Below are 16,718 nucleotides of genomic sequence, written 5' to 3'. Positions count from 1 at the left end.
CGCTTCTAATTAAACACATCTCAATCTTAATTGGTCTCATCTGCATAAGAGATCAACCTTGCTAATAATTCTTTACTTATCTAATCCAAAAATACGATTAAAGGTAAAAATTCAAATGTGTTTACATACTCTTTTGTTAGACATCCGCCTGTACCTCCATACCTGTTCGTGATATTTCCTTGTTTCAAATACCTACCGACGCATCATGGATGAATTTAAAATGATCGCGAATTTGTGTTTGTTTTTATTACTATTTATAATCGAAATAAATGGTGATTTGCTGGACTTGCGAAATGGTGTAATTAATGGTACTGTTGGAAAAACTAAAAATGGGCGTTTATTTCAGCAGTTTTATGGAATTCCATATGCAGAACCACCTGTAGGCAGCTTACGTTTTAAGGTAAGGCACATAGTAGAATAGGTGTTTACTTACTTTGTTGGTATTTATTGTGTTCGCCAATTATATTTCTATTATAGCTATAGAAACCAGTTCAAAAGTCAAGTATACAAAGTCAGAATGGCTACCTGACTACTTGAAAAATTTTTTCTGTCGTACTTAACCACATACCTACTTAATTCATTACTTAGCCAATTTATATTGAGCAATCAAACTGCAAATTACGAATTTTGAATAAAGTTTTATAGGCATCTTGGTAGTTGGTAAACACTCTCCCTGATTTCTGCTCGCTTAGTCAATAAGAGGATGAAACTAAAATTGGGTGTCTCAATATTCACCCCTGTCCTCTCTACTTAAAGATAGGAAACTCGAATCATAAACGCCTAAATATCCAGGAATTTTTGCTTCAAGGATCCGGTACCAGCTAAATCGTGGACCAATGTGAAAGATGCTTCTAAACCTCCACCAAAGTGCATTCAACACAAGGGATTCTTCAACTTCAGCAGTCCCATCATTGGACAAGAAGATTGCCTTTATCTGAACGTTTTCGTACCAAATGTAAGCAAACTATTCGTATTTACACCTGCTTTTCCCTAGTAAAATGAAATTATTCATACTGACTGTTCTCATGATCGCTGTGAAAATGCTTCAGAATTTATTCAATACTTCACGTAGAAGCCCAGTAATTGTTGGAATTCATGGAGGAGGATTCATACATGGTGAAGGAATCAAATACAGACCTGATTATTTCATGGACCACGATGTCGTTTTTGTAAACTTCAACTATCGTTTGAGTGCTTTTGGTATATGAAAATTAATCACCTATTTATTTATTTATGTTTGTACGAAGGAAGATGTTCCTATCTTATTATCTATACCTACTTAAAGGCTTCCTTGGCTTAAACAACGACCAAATAAGCGGTAATTTCGGTCTGAAAGATCAAACATTGGCGTTACAATGGGTTAAAGAGAATATCGCAAAGTTCGGTGGTGATCCTAATTCTGTAACGTTGCTTGGCGAAAGCGCTGGAGCAATGTCCATACACTTGCACATGTTCTCTCCTCTCAGCAAAGGTAACCACTAATTGAATTGAATAAAATGAGAAAAATCACGATTGAAAATTTCATACTGGCAAATTGTTTTCTTTCTTTTCCATTGTAGGGCTGTTTCAGAGAGCGATCATTCAAAGCGGTTGTGCATTTACTCATTTGGCTCAACATGAAGAAGGGTATGGCGAAGCAATCACGACGGCATTTTTACTCATTGCTGGATGTTTCCGTAAAGATTCTGCCAAAGCATTATCATGTCTGCAACGTATACCAGCTGAAGATATTATCAAGATGGGAGACTCCCTAGTTCCACAAGTTATATTACCTAATATTTCCCAATCTTCTTTTCGCTACATTAGTCATCGTTTTTCAACAAGTATTTTTTACTAAAAGTAAAAATTCATGTTTTTAGATAAACAATAGTCCCATAAACATGCCTATCGTCGAATCAAATGTGAATAATCGACCATTTTTGCCGCAGAAACCTTCCAAAACTACGTATCAAACCCTTGTGCCATGGATCATCGGCATAAACTCTTGTGATGGATGTATGTTTGCATTCTGTACGTATATATTCATTACTAAAAATTTGTATTCATCTACATACTTGAATGGATGCGAAGAAAAATTGATATAGAATGGGATTTTTATGTTAATGAAATCATTTTGGCTTGTTTAGATTCATTAGGCAAACGACCATTGTCGGAAGTCGAAAACACTAGAGAACAATTATTATCATCTTTAGATGAACGTTTGCCTCAGCATATACATGATAATGTTGATAATGCAACTCAGAAAGTTATAGATTTTTATTTCAATGCCAATGATTCAAGATCAGATTTGACGTTGAACTTTGTCAATGTACATAAATTTTCATAAAATTTACCTACTTTACAAGCTGAAAAAATGCTATAAGGTAGGCAATAATACCTATTTGTATTATGACCTAGCTCTTTTTTTGACATTTTTTTCTAGATGGTAACAGATTATAATTTCCTCCATCCCTTAGTACAATCTGTACAATCAAGTCATGATCGTCAATACGTGTACTTATATGATTTTAAAGGGTCATTTTCATGGCGACCTGCGACAAATTTGACAAAAAATCTAGGTGAGTACCTACCTAACTAATCATATGCTGAGTGCTGATAAGAAAATATTTCCCAGTATTCATTTTCATATTATTTTGCTCTGATAGTGATAATTTATTACTACAAATTATTAAATTGTTTATTTCAAGGCTCTGATCATGCCGAAGAACATCCTTTATTATTTCGCAATGAAAAATTGGAAGCTAAATGGACTCCAGAGGATAAAAAAATATCGGAATCTTTAGTGCAATTTTGGACTAATTTCGTCATCTTCACGTAAGTGTAGTCTCGTAAAAGATTTCAGCAATTTCTTGAAAGTTGAAAAGGAGATGAGAGAGGAATTGTTGAATGTACGTATGTGTAAAGCCTTAAGAAGGCCATTTTATATTTTCTCATGGCTTAAACTTTCCACTCCCCAGTTGACCTGAAAATCGAAAAATCCTCAAAAAATTTTGAATAGGTAGTTGGAAAAAGTTTATTTTTTTTTTTTGCTAAAAATTATACGTCAAGACGCATTGTTTGGTGAAGATTTTTGTAACAAAATTTTGTTTATTACTTACTTGTAGGTACCTATCTCCTTCCTCACACATTCTCAGCGTATTTATCTACGAGTAACAGCTAGGTAATGAAAATTGTGAAGAATGCTGTGATTTTGGAAATAGACAGAAAGAGTAGGAAAATTTTAAAAAAGCCTGACTTTTATGTTGAGAATTTATCCGAATTTTGACATAGACATGTTTTTTGAAAACTTACTCGTAGAAACAAAAATTGATCTATTCTTCATGTTGAGCCTGACTTTTAAAAGCTTGGAAAAATATTCAAAAAATTCTCGTCATGCAGTCTGGACGCTATATAAGCAAACAGACAATCAGTACCCATCTGTTAACTGTTACAGTGATCCCAATGGACCTTCTGGAGGAAAAATATGGACACCAGTAGAAACAGAAGATATTGAATTTTTGCGTATAAGAAGTGACTCGTTCATAATGGAAAAAAAGACGCTTAAAGAGAGATCTGATTTTTGGGAATCTTTAAAATGATCACACAGTATTATAACACTAAATAAATTTGTGAAACAAATTCCAAGTTAAGATTGTTTCCTAGTATGAGTAGTTTGGCCACCTTAGCCGAATATATTTGTATGACACACTTTTGGAATCACCCAGTGAAGTCATCAGCTTTTACGAATTTTTTCATTTTTTAAAATGGTTGAAAAAATGTACCTATATGTGAATTTGATACCTATGTAGAATAGTTTTCCATTAGATTGTATCGTAGGTATATTTGTTCAATAAACGATATGATTTTTGGATTATCTCGCTTCTAATTAAGTAAGCACATTTCGTTCTTAATTGGTCTCATCTGCATAAGATCGACCTTGCAAATGATGCTTTACTTATCTAATCAAAACATGCGATTAAATTTAAAAATTCGAGTTTAGTTGTAGCATAACTAGGCAAATAGAGTGATTTTGATAACCCATGATATTCACAGCATTGATTTTAGGCGAATGGCCAATAGGCTATGATAAGAATAGATAAATATTTTGCAGTTTGTACCTCTATTACTCGCAAATTTGAATTATTTGTATGCAAAATGATCCCGTTCGCGAACGACTCAATCACCTGATTTTTTTTTCCTTCAAATTACCTACACATTTTTTCAGTTTTATGGCTATCGTTATTCTCGAACGAAATAATTTTCCAAGCTCAGATCGAAAACGCATACAAAATTACTGTTCTAAAATTAATTGCGGTATCTTCATCAATGAGTAAAAAAGTTTAAAAAATGAATACGAGTTTGTGCGTCGTAATCTGCTCGTTAGCGTTGATCATCCATGTAAATTGTGATTCGTTAGTAAGATTGCAAAGTGGTTTTATTAATGGAACTACCGGAACATCAAAAAATGGACGTTTATTCAGGAAATTTTTCAGTATTCCTTATGCGGAACCACCCGTGGGAAAGCTGCGATTTAAGGTAAATAAATATTCTTCAAGTTTTATGCGGAAGATGTTCTTCAAAAGCTAAGGATTGAAGATTTTTAGATTTTTTTTTTCATTGCATTATCGCATTTGCAAATTTTTCAAACCTCTCTAGAAATCGAGGATCTTAAAAATATAGGGAGATAAATACTCGTATTTTATAAGTAGAAACTGACTGGTGAAAGGAAGGAAGGAAGGAGAAAGGAGGGGAAAACAAACGTAAAAATTGGGATGAAACACAAAATTTACAAGTTTACACTTGAAGACGATTTAAAATCGTCCAAGGTAGGTAAACACGTTATCCGCATTCTTTCGAAAAATTTGAATAAATCTACATAAGGTAATACACTTGTTTGAATAATTAAAACAAACATCATGAAACATCGAGCAAATTGAGGAGTATTAAATAAATATTGATTTCACGTTCAAAAATTGCTTGTTTAAAGGAGCCAGTAGCTGTAAAAAATTGGACCGGCATTAAGGATGCTTCAAACCCGCCACCTAAGTGCATTCAACCAGAAAGATTTCTCGATCTGAGCAGTCGTGCCATTGGGCAAGAGGACTGCCTTTATTTGAATGTTTTTGTGCCAAATGTTGGTAAACTATTTCATGTGTATTGTGTACCTACTTATGCTAATAATTCTTCATCCAGCAAGTTCAGTTTGTCTAGGAAATTCAACTCTTATTTGGATTTGTGTTTTTTCAAAACTTTTTTTACTGACAATTCATAGCCAAAATTCCAGCTGCCAAATATGGTCGTCCTTCTAAAAAATGAATAAAGCTGTTTTAACATGAGTTATTTTTCGAAAAAATTTAGACTTTGATATCAGCTGAAATCAAAAAAAGTCCCAACAACAACAACGAGGCCCTCTTTTATTTACATAATAGAAGTTGTTTAAGTTTTTTTTTTTTTTTTTGAAGCTCTTGTATGGAAATATGTAAATTGAAGCTCTCATTGGTAAAGGTTTCCTGCATGTCATTTCACATTTCAATATTATTGCAGGATTTATTCAAACCTTCTGGAAAAGCACCGGTAATAGTGGGCATTCACGGTGGAGGATTTCAAATTGGCACTGGAACTGGTTACCATCCAGATTATTTCATGGATTACGATGTGGTTTTTGTAAATCTCAACTATCGATTGGGATCTCTTGGTAAATCTTAATCCAACACCATCGTCTTATTTTCAAACAACATCAAACGATAATCGTAATTTTATGGACTGTTAGGATTTCTCGGTATGAATAACGATCAAATCAGCGGCAATTTCGGCATGAAAGATCAATCTCTGGCGTTGAACTGGGTTAACAAAAATATAGCGCTATTTGGCGGCGATCCTCATAATGTGACGTTACTAGGCGAAAGTGCTGGCTCAGCTTGTGTTCATTTACACATGTTCTCTCCGCTCAGCAAAGGTAGGTAGATAATCTTTACACAAAAAAAAAAAAAAAAAATAGCAGTGACAATCAAAATAAGTAGGTATAGGTACCTTAGATTTTACGAACAATTTTTTTTCTTTTTCAGGCCTGTTTCAAAAAGCTATTATGCAAAGCGGTAGTGCACTAGCTCCTTGGTCTCATCACGAAGAAGGAAACGCTGAAATAATTTCATCGGCTCTAGCAAAAATTTCCGGTTGTTCTCACAAAGATAATAACGAAGTCCTAAAATGCCTCCAAAGTCTACCAGCCGAACATATTTTCAACATGGAGAAATCATTATACGCAAGTTGATATCCTTCAGTGGATTTTTATTGCTGTGACAATACTCGTGAAATCATTTGCGTTTATTTTGATTTTTTTAAAAATATTATATTTATGATTCTGTAGATTTGGGATACCGAACCTGATTGTTTATTTAGGCCTATGATCGAATCAAAAGTGAAATATCAACCATTCTTGACCCAACAACCAAGCAAGACGAGTTATCAAACCAAGGTACCTTGGATAACTGGCATTAATTCTGGAGAAGGGATAATTAAAGTGATAAGTGAGCAAAAAATACTTGCATAGGTACATACTTACATATAGGTATAAATGAGTTGATTTGTATCATTCATGAATACTTAAACAATTTTTTATTTTGAAATATGTTTGTAGAACTTTTGCTAAATGGTGGCTCATTGATAAAAATTGTCAACACGGATAAAATGATTCTTTTACCAATGATGAATCAGTACGCGTATACGGTCGGACAAGAGCGTAGAGATGATCTGACTAAAAAAATTATGAAATATTATTTTGGTACCAAGGATATAGGAGTGGATACAGCGTTGAAGCTTGTTGATGTAATGTATATACCTACCTTATCTGCATTCATTTTTTCATGTACCCAAGTATGCATCTTGAATGGATAGGTGAAGGTAGCTATAGGTATGAAGTGAGTCAAAATATTTTGTTGATTATTCGTCAACATTTCAGTTTTTGAAAACGAAAAATAGGAACAACCGTCACACTATCCTGCCAATATGGAAATATGTAGTAAAATAAGTAACGATGTGAATGTTCCACAGATGGTGACCGATTCTCTATTTCTGCATCCTTTTATAAAAACAATAGAGTCTAGTAATGATCGACAATACGCATATTTGTACGATTACGTAAGTTCATCTGCGAAGTCGCAGCAGCGAATGTTGAATTCGTCTGTCAAAATTGGTAAGTCAAGGTATCGTATTCGAAAATACTTTTGTTCGTGCGTAGGTATTTATAATACGAATTCTAGGTACCTATATGTATACCTACCACAAATTCACAAGTAAGTAGATTTCAAAATTGAATTATAATGTGCCACAGGTTCCATCGTCGGTCATGCTGACGAGCTTCCTTTGTTATTTCGTGATGAAAAATTGGAAGCTACTTGGACGCTTGAAGATAAAAATGTATCGGAAAATTTAGTAAGATTCTGGGCAAATTTCGCCATCTCAAAGTGAGTACTCATATCAGTTAAGGTATACTGATTGATATACTTAGATATTATAAAAATATAATGCATTCAATGGGAAAGCTTTTTAGTTAATAAGTTTTTCTAATTTTGCTCATTAAAAAAAAAATTCCCAAATGAAAAATTTGCAATTTTGAATTTTCCCCAATCTTTTAAAAGAATTTATTGAAAAAAATTAATGACTAAAATTACGTTTATAAGCCATTTTTTTCACTAAATCAAAAAAGGTATTTTTTAGAAATCATAAATTTTTCAAAAAATGCAAAATAGGTATTGAAAAATACCCAAGTCCCAAGTACATACTTACCTACACATTTTTAGCTCGTGTCAAAAGTGCCTTTCAAAATACATAAGTATTATTTTTAATAAAATATTTACAACTTAAAAGGAAGGTTATCTCAACTTGCAGAAAAAATTTTCAAACCGCACAAAATTTTAAATCGAAGAGCATAAAAAATTACAACACCAGTCAAAACTTCAAGTTCCAAAGATGCATTTTATAATTTTTGGTGAATTTTTGAAAATCAATGAGCTTAAAATGTGAAAAAAATCAATATTTTACCGAATTTACCTAGGAAGCAGAAAATTTTCATTTACTTACTCTATTTTTGACGCCTCAAATCGATTGAAAATGGTTTCGATTCATTTTGAGCAGTTCTGTAGCGCTCATGATGAAAAAAATAGCAAAAATTGAATTTTTGGTGTTCGAATTTTGCACCAAAGAACTACAGTAAAATGCAAACAAAATATTGAGGAGCCAGAACATACCGATTAACTGCGTATCCATTCTGCGATTAAGCAACCGAAATTCCTTAGTTAGAGGTGGACCATATGGGTTCCCAGAAAATAGACTTTCCAACATGAAATATCTAAGAAATATTATTTCATATTAGAACCAGTCTTTCAAACACATGAGACCTACCTAACTTACCTTAAAATAAGTATAGTTATTCAACATGAAATATGATAGACCTATATAGGTATAAAAGCCTATTTGTGCCTACTTACATTTGATTATTAATCTTTTCATTCCTTATTTTAGCGATCCTAATGGCAATTCGAGGGGAAAAGTATGGAAACCCGTGGAAACGAGTGATATGGAATATTTGCATATCAAAAGCAATTCACTCGTAATGAAGAAAAACTTATTCAAAGAGAGATTCGATTTTTGGGATTCCTTACTGACAGACAAATAAAACGGATGAACACCTAAATACCTGGAGAAAATAAAATTGATCAATTTACAATATTTGAAGCTTTTATTTAATTTTACAATATTTGATTTGACGTTTTATAAGACCTTGGAAAAAATTGCACTCAATTTATTTGAAAATTCTAAGCAAAGAAAACATATCTATGATTTAAAACTTTCCTCGGAGAGCACACTTTACTCCCATTTTTTTTTTTAGCATACTTTACATTATGAAAAGAAATTAATTTAAATTCAAGTGGATTGCAATCTGTGAGGCGACGACATTCTCGAAACTTCCATTTTTGGGTCCACCCGGAGCCTTCTGAAGAATTTGAGATTTCTCCAGCGAATTTCGAATCGCTGAAGAACGCGTTTGTAATCAACTTCGACTGCTGAAAATTTAACCCTGTCGCAAGTTCAACATTTCGAGTTGATTATTAGGGATGCTGAATCACAAATCTGAGGCAACGAGCTGAAAATCGTATTTTTTACAAGTTAAAACTTACAAAAATTGATGATTTTGGACTTATTTTTTAACTTGATGTGATCGTGTGACAAATAGTTTGAGACACCAAATGTTTGAAAAAATAAGTACTCTCTAAATTTGAAACAGTCAATTTCACTGCTTAGCAGTCACGACATTTTGCCTTTTTAAAGCAGTAGTTTTTTTTACTGCAAAACAGTGAAAAATTACTGAATTGGTCAGTAAAAAATCATTTTGACTAACCAATTCAGTAATTTTTCACTGTTTTGCAGTAAAAAAAACTACTGCTTTAAAAAGGCAAAATGTCGTGACTGCTAAGCAGTGAAATTTGACTGCTTTAAATTTAGAGAGTACACTTTTTCAACTCGTCACCTCGGATTTGCAATCCACTTACATTCCACTTCATTTATTTTCATAGTGTTCGATTTTCATACAATAACTAGGTATTTTACACATTACTCAGTTAAAGTGTGCAAAAAACACGAATTATACCAACACTTTTGTCGTAATGATTTAACCTTAACGGTAACATGTGCAGTAGATAGGTACCTACTTGTGTGGCTCAGAAATAAACAGAAATTGTAACCATTTACTAGTACATAGATACCTATACCAATTTTTAAATGAGTGTGTAAAATCATACGTAGTTACCTACGTCTTTAATTAGATATTTGTGTATCTGTATTTTATTGAACAAATTATGATATAGGTACCTACAGATATTTAGAACTAAGTAGGTACAATGCCCCAAGTTCATCATCAATTAATACTAGGGTGTCCGCCCCCTGGGCTGCTCCGCAGCCCCAACCTCGGCTCGCGCCCCTCCCCCACAAAAAAGTTGAAAATATTTCCCCTGTAAGTTCAAAATTGTTGATGAAGTGGTTTTCTCCAATGTAAAAAATCCTTCATCTCAAGGTTTCCATTTTTAGTTTCAGTTTTCAATTCAATTTCAGTTTTTCTTTATTTAGATGTCATTCAATTTTCTTTATTTAAATTCACATTTATTATTATAATTTTTTCTTTTTTTCATGTTTTACTTTCAATTTTTTGTCTTCAGTTTTATTTTTGTACTTTTTCTTGATGTCAGTTTTTCAATCAATTTTAGTTTTTTTTTTGTTTTGATATCCTTCAATTTTTTTCTCCAATTGTTTTTATATTCATCATCATCATCATTTTTTCTTGTTTTTATTCCTCAATTTTTAACATTTATTCTTCTTCATTCCATTTTCATATATCTCATTTTTTATTGGATTTATCAAATTCCCATAACTTTTCTGTTATCATTTTTTTATTGTTTTATTTTTTGTTCATTTTTTCATTTGTTCATCATGAATTCATTTTTATTCCTATTTCAACCATATTTGTTTTATCTCACTTCAATACATTTTTTTTGAGGGGGGGCATTTTTTTCTCAGCTTTCATTTTAATTTTCAAATATTTAAATTTCCTTCATTTCTTTTTTTGTTTTTCAACGATTGAGTTTGTTTATAAAAAGTTAACTACGTTTTTGGTTTTACATTTTCTTTTCTTACAATTGATCTGATTTCTTTCCATTTTCATTCAGTTTTTTCAAGATTGATGCGGTTTCAATTTAGATTTTGTTTAATTCATTAATTTGTTTCTTCCTTATGCATTTGTTTTCCATTACTTTTCATTCTTTGTTTCATGACTTTTACCTTACTTTTTATTTTCGTTTTAAATTTTTTCAAATGTCCATATTAATTTTCTTCATTCTTTCTGTTTTTTTTTTCTGGTTTACTTACTTTCTCAATTTATTTACCTATATATGTACTTAGAAGTACATTTACTCTCATTCTCAATTGCTATCTTTTTCCTTTGTTTCATTTTATTCAGATTTCCTCACTTCTTCAAAATCAAAAATCATGAGATTTTCAAACCAAATGAGTAGTTAGAAGGAGAAATGGTTGGCTGCAAAGTATAAGCTGGATGTTTTGTTGTATTTTGAATTTTGATGATAAGAAAAATGCCTAGCAAATGAAAAATATTCGGCCGCGAAATGAAAGCTTAAAGTTACAATTGTCCAAAATTGTGCATTTTTAATTTTTTGGGGCTAAAACTAAAAAATTTTGAATTCTAAATGTTTGATGACATATCTACGCGTCATGAGGAACATTTAAAAAAAAAATTAGCGAAATCGGTCCAGTGGGAGAGGCTCGCCGACTGGAACAACATTTTTCAAGATTCTTTTAATATATATAGATTAACGATGTCGATAAATTTTATGGTAGGTCTACGTAGGTTATCATTAGCATTGATTTCATTTTTGTGGTTTTTTCGAGATGCATTCTCGTACTCTCGTGTGATACCTACCTAACAATTCATAAAAAAATTAATGTAACCGGTTTAATACTAGTTTTGCATATCAGAGTGAGGAATTATGTATCTTCATAGTATTTAATAGACATATTTTTGAACGAGTTTACAATCAGTTGTTTATTCTAAACTACAGTAGTAGACAGGTATAGTAGATATAAAAATGAAAGTGTTTTGGTGCGTTTTGTTTTTAACCTCAATTATTTCTGATATAAGTTGCGAATTATTAAAATTAAAAAATGGAATGATCAATGGTACAATTGGAGAGTCAAAAAATGGACGTTCGTTTCATCAGTTTTATAGTATTCCTTACGCAGAACCCCCCATCGGAGAATTGAGACTCAAGGTAAATCGATTTTTGTGTGTCTGCAAATGATATAAATTTTCGAAATCGTGCATGTTGAACCACTAAGTTTTTCAGTTTTATAGCTGAAGATTTTTCAATTAAAATGACATAACGGATGTCCATAAAATTAGACTATCGATAAATTTGAACAGATTTTTAACGAGAAATTCGTTTTTCAAAACTAGTTGAGGAGAAACTTTAATAAAATTAACCTTGTCAAGCGTTATAGGTAGCGAAAAAAAATCATAAAATGATCTCTTTCCATTACTCAACAGATAAGTTTTTTCTTTACGTAGGCTCCCGTTGCAGCTAAATCATGGTCCGGCGTTAAAGATGCTTCTAAATTGTCTCCAAGATGTATCCAACCTTTAGCTTCCGACACACAAGAAGATTGCCTTTACTTGAATGTTTTTGTACCAACTGTAAGTACACTGCCGATATATACTCTTTCCAATGGAACGATCACGATCCTATACTTAATCATGGCATTGGAATTATTTTAGAATTTATTCAAGCCTTCTGGTAAAGCTCCTGTAATGGTATGGATTTACGGAGGAGCATTTCAGATCGGTTCGACAAGAGAATACAATCCTGAATATTTTATGGACAAAGATGTCATCCTTGTAACGTTTAATTATCGACTGGGAGCATTAGGTAGGCATCAGGATGAATCCGGAGTCGTCTGGTTAAATTTAACTGTAGATAGTACTCGAGGAGACAAACAAAAAACGTTATTATGATAAGTTGCCTATCTTGTAAAATGAAGGGGCTACGTGCTCCGCAAAACCGGAAATTTACCAATTTTGAAAAATTCATCAAAAATAAGAAAATGTTTGAATCATTCAAATGATGCCAATAACCCATAGTACTTACTCGAGTGGACGAACAAAACATGTTATTATGGCCAATTGTCTATCTTCAAAAATGAAGGGGCAAACCTGATTCAAAATTTCCAAATTTCGAGTGCCCAAATTTGAGTTTTGAAACTGTGCTTGCCTCTTCAATTTTGAAGATAGGCAATTGGTCATGATAACATTTTTTGTTCGTCCTTTCGAGTACTGTGGGTTAGGGGAGTCATTTGAATGATTCAAACATTTTCTTATTTCAGAAGAATTATTCGAAACCGGTAAATTTTAGTTCAAAAATGGGGTAATTTCTTCAATTTGCAGACAGTAAGAAAATGTTTGTATCATTTAAATAATGCTAATAGCCCATAGTACTTGAGCGGATGAACAAAAAATGTTACCAAGACCAATTGCCTATCTCCAAAATTGAAGAGGCAAGCACAGTTTCAAAACTCAAATTTGGGCACTTGAAATTTGGAAATTTTGAATCAGGTTTGCCCCTTCAATTTTGAAGATAGGCAATTGGCCATAATAACATGTTTTGTTCGTCCACTCGAGTATTATGGGTTAGTGGCATCATTTAAATGATTCAAACATTTTCTTATTTTTGATGAATTTTTCAAAATTGGTAAATTTCCGGTTTTGCGGAGCACGTAGCCCCTTCATTTTACAAGATAGGCAACTCATCATAATAACGTTTTTTGTTCGTCTCCTCGAGTACTATTTACATTTGAATTTAACCAGGTGACTCCGGATTCATCCGTATACGCGGAATAATTTTGTACGTATTTAGACAAAACCTTGCTCATGTTTTGATTTATACAGGTTTCTTTGGGTTGAATAATGGTGTGATTAGCGGTAATTTTGGATTAAAAGATCAAGCCCTTGCATTACGATGGGTCAAAGAGAATATTGCAGCTTTTGGTGGCGATCCTGATCAAGTTACATTGATGGGAGAAAGTGCTGGTTCTGCTTGTGTACACCTGCACATGTTTTCTCCGCTTAGTAAAGGTTGGTAGAGGTGCAAAATAAAGATGTTTGTATTTTTTTATTTTTTTTTTTTTACTAAAAATTAAAAAGTCAAATTCGTTTTCGTTTATCATACCTACCTAAGTTAAATAAGCGAAAACAGCAGAGAAAAAAGGCTTTCAAGAGGAGTGCTCTCAACATCAGAGACTGTTGATGAGGTTAATAATGGGACTTTAGACTTTAAGCAGAATGATTTTTCCAGGACTATTTCAAAAAGCAATCATGCAAAGTGGCAGTGCTTTGGCTGATTGGGCTGTGTACGATGCAGGATCCGGCGAAGCAGTTTCAAACTCATTTTTAATCGTTTCCGGTTGTTACCGGAATGATTCCGCGAAAGTTTTAAAATGCCTGCAGAAATTACCAGCGAACGATTTCCTCTCTCTGTCATCAAGTAGATTATACGTACGTTGTATAGCAAGTAGTTTATCATATTTTGGCAATAGATCTTTACTGCAAGGAAGAGATGAGTCTGTATTTTAACCAGAATTGTATGTCTTAGACTCGAGATTTTACTGGAGTCGGTGTGATATTCAAACCTACAGTTGAGTCGAACGTGAAGAATCAACCTTTCTTGCCGAAAAAACCAGATAAATCGACGTATCAAACCAAAGTACCTTGGATTACAGGCATAAATTCTGGAGAAGGAGCATTGTCATTAATGAGTACATATTTTGAATAAAATTACCTATTCATATTTTTCGCAACATGAGTAAAAAAAGTTTCCAATTAATAACCTACAATATTTTTTACAAACAGAACTGGTAATGAAAGGAGGACTTCTGGAGAATGTTGAAAACGTTAGTGCAAACTCTCTCATACCATTTTTAGGAGGGTACCTTTACTCCTTCAATCTTGAAAATGTAGAAACTGTGGCCCAAAAAATTATCGACTTTTACTTCAGTTCTAAGGATACTGGATCAATAAATAAGAAGTTAAAATTCGTTGATGTAATTATTTTTTGTTTTCTTACATTTTAGGTCTTTAAGGTCTGATTAAACTCAGCCATTAAACGTATATAAGTACCTAATTCGAGTTGTTAATTTTTTTTCTGCAGATTTACACAGATTATGCATTCTTACATCCTCTCATAAAAACTATTCAATCGACTCATGCTCAACAATTCGTGTACTTTTATGATCATAGAGGATCGTCTTCAAAGCAGGATTTTGCGAAGTTGGATATAGATCTCGGTAAGTATAGTGTGCCTTTAGAGAATCTATGAAAACCATAAGATACGATGCATTATAGATGTAAATTTTATACATAGGCGTTTCACATGGCGACGAGCTCTTTCTACAATTCCGCAATAAAGATGCGGAAGCTAAATGGACCTCTCAAGATAAACTGGTATCAGAAACGTTGATAAAGTTTTGGACTGAATTTGCGATTACCGGGTAAATATGAAATTTAGATCACTGAAATGATTTTTTGAACCAACGTCAACGTTGAAACTAAATGCTCACAGTACTTTTGGTTTAATTACTTTAATGGACAGTCTATTTTTATTAAAACACGTTTTCGTCGATGCTCATTACAGCGATCCAAATGGGAAATCTGAAGAGAAATTATGGAAAACTGCAAAATTCAAGGGTGATCTCGATTATCTGCATATCAAAAGCAATGGTACAACGATGGAGAAAAATCTTTTCAAGGAGAGATATGAATTTTGGGAATCATTGTTCCATGTCAAAGACAGGAAATAATTTTTTGAGATACGAAATTATTCTAAACTCTTTATGAGGTTTCGATAGAATTTGTAAATTTTCAATTATTTTGCTGAAAACAGAGAAATTGATTTAGGCATCTAAAAATTTTGGTTTACATTTACCTTCCGAGTTGTCCTATTAAAAAATTGAAAAAATTCATTCTTCCGTGGCATTTTAGCTAGGCACCCACTTCAGGCTCAAACATGATTATTTGACTGAGCTTGCGAAGTTTTGCTCATTAGTGAAATGTTGAATCATGTCTTACAAACCAAATTTTTAGCAATCACCAAAGTATCTATGTGGTTCACAAGTCTTTCGATAGAATTTCAAAAATTCTTGAAGAAAATTAGAATCTTCGGGTGTGCTCTAGAATCTAGATTGAAATTCTGTTCTGGGACCTTCATACTCACTTGGCCACTTTTTACTCAGGGGAAAAATTTTCATTTTTTACATGATAAGTAATTACTAATTAATATTATAGTTACAACTTAAAAATGTTTAAATTAAGAATGTAACGTTGAATTATATATCAATGAAGTAGTACCTACACCTACCTACGTTTTTTGTTAAGACCCAAAATTGAGTCATGATTTTTGAAATTTTTGAAAAAGATGTCACGCAACGACTAAAAATGGATTAAAATTTCACCCAAAAAATCAAGAATTTTCATTTCAAAAATTTTGAGCCTTTCTAAAAAAATGTTAAGCCTTAAATTAAAACTCAATGTTTTCAATTTTTAATTAAATGTCATGTGACGTATTGAAATGGGTAACAACTTGATCAAAAAACTCAAATATCACAACGGACATGTTTTTGAACATTTTTGAAGAATTTTGAGCCCAAAATTAGTTCATAATTTTGATAATTATTGAAAAATCAAAACTCAGTTCTGCAACGAATCAAAATGGGCCAAAATTTCTCAAAAAAAAATTCCATCAAAACTTTTTTTGTACATTTTTGAAAAAGTATTTTGAAATTTTTCAAAAGTGATCAAAACAAGTTTCTCGATAGTAGGTAATTTTTTAAAGGTCAAAATACTGTTGAAAAATTACAAACCTTGAAAAAAAAGGAAATTCAAAGAAATTCAAAAGGAAAAAAATGAAAATGGTTGAAAAGAATTTATAAAAATCAAAAATGTTTCTCCAATTAAAGTAATAGTTAAACTGCGAAATTTTAATTTTTCAATACACTTACGTATTTTCAATTTTTAAGCGTAGGTGGATAGGTAAGAAGGTACTCCTACTCACCAACTTGACTGAAAAATAATATGGAATGGAAATGCTATTTACTGAAGAAAAGATAGGTGGGTAGCTAGGTATTAACCA

At 32.4% G+C, this 16,718-nt stretch overlaps 2 protein-coding genes across 2 annotated transcripts; both read left to right on the top strand.

Moving 5' to 3' along the window:
• Nucleotides 1-56: 56 nt before the first annotated feature.
• On the top strand, nt 57-8,706 carry LOC135845173 (uncharacterized). The gene is made up of 20 exons (XM_065363638.1): nt 57-400; nt 809-955; nt 1,050-1,200; nt 1,286-1,471; nt 1,560-1,762; nt 1,860-2,010; nt 2,127-2,308; nt 2,423-2,558; nt 2,688-2,814; nt 3,434-3,575; nt 4,330-4,515; nt 4,967-5,113; nt 5,524-5,674; nt 5,750-5,935; nt 6,045-6,241; nt 6,347-6,506; nt 6,617-6,804; nt 7,030-7,171; nt 7,310-7,442; nt 8,500-8,706. The coding sequence occupies exons 1-20, from the start codon at nt 206-208 to the stop codon at nt 8,651-8,653; spliced, it is 3,264 nt and encodes a 1,087-aa protein (XP_065219710.1). The 5' UTR covers nt 57-205; the 3' UTR covers nt 8,654-8,706.
• Nucleotides 8,707-11,423: 2,717 nt separating this feature from the next.
• On the top strand, nt 11,424-15,946 carry LOC135842706 (juvenile hormone esterase-like). The gene is made up of 10 exons (XM_065360290.1): nt 11,424-11,813; nt 12,110-12,235; nt 12,317-12,467; nt 13,484-13,669; nt 13,890-14,089; nt 14,187-14,349; nt 14,444-14,634; nt 14,742-14,877; nt 14,955-15,081; nt 15,225-15,946. Exons 1-10 carry the CDS (start codon nt 11,631-11,633, stop codon nt 15,388-15,390), a joined length of 1,629 nt encoding a protein of 542 aa, XP_065216362.1. The 5' UTR covers nt 11,424-11,630; the 3' UTR covers nt 15,391-15,946.
• The last annotated feature ends 772 nt before the right edge of the window (nt 15,947-16,718 follow it).

The sequence above is a fragment of the Planococcus citri genome, chromosome 4 (genome assembly GCF_950023065.1).
Source record: "Planococcus citri chromosome 4, ihPlaCitr1.1, whole genome shotgun sequence".
NCBI lineage: Eukaryota > Metazoa > Arthropoda > Insecta > Hemiptera > Pseudococcidae > Planococcus > Planococcus citri.
The sequence above is the reverse complement of the archived record's forward strand: the minus strand, read 5'-3'. Positions and strand labels throughout refer to the sequence as shown.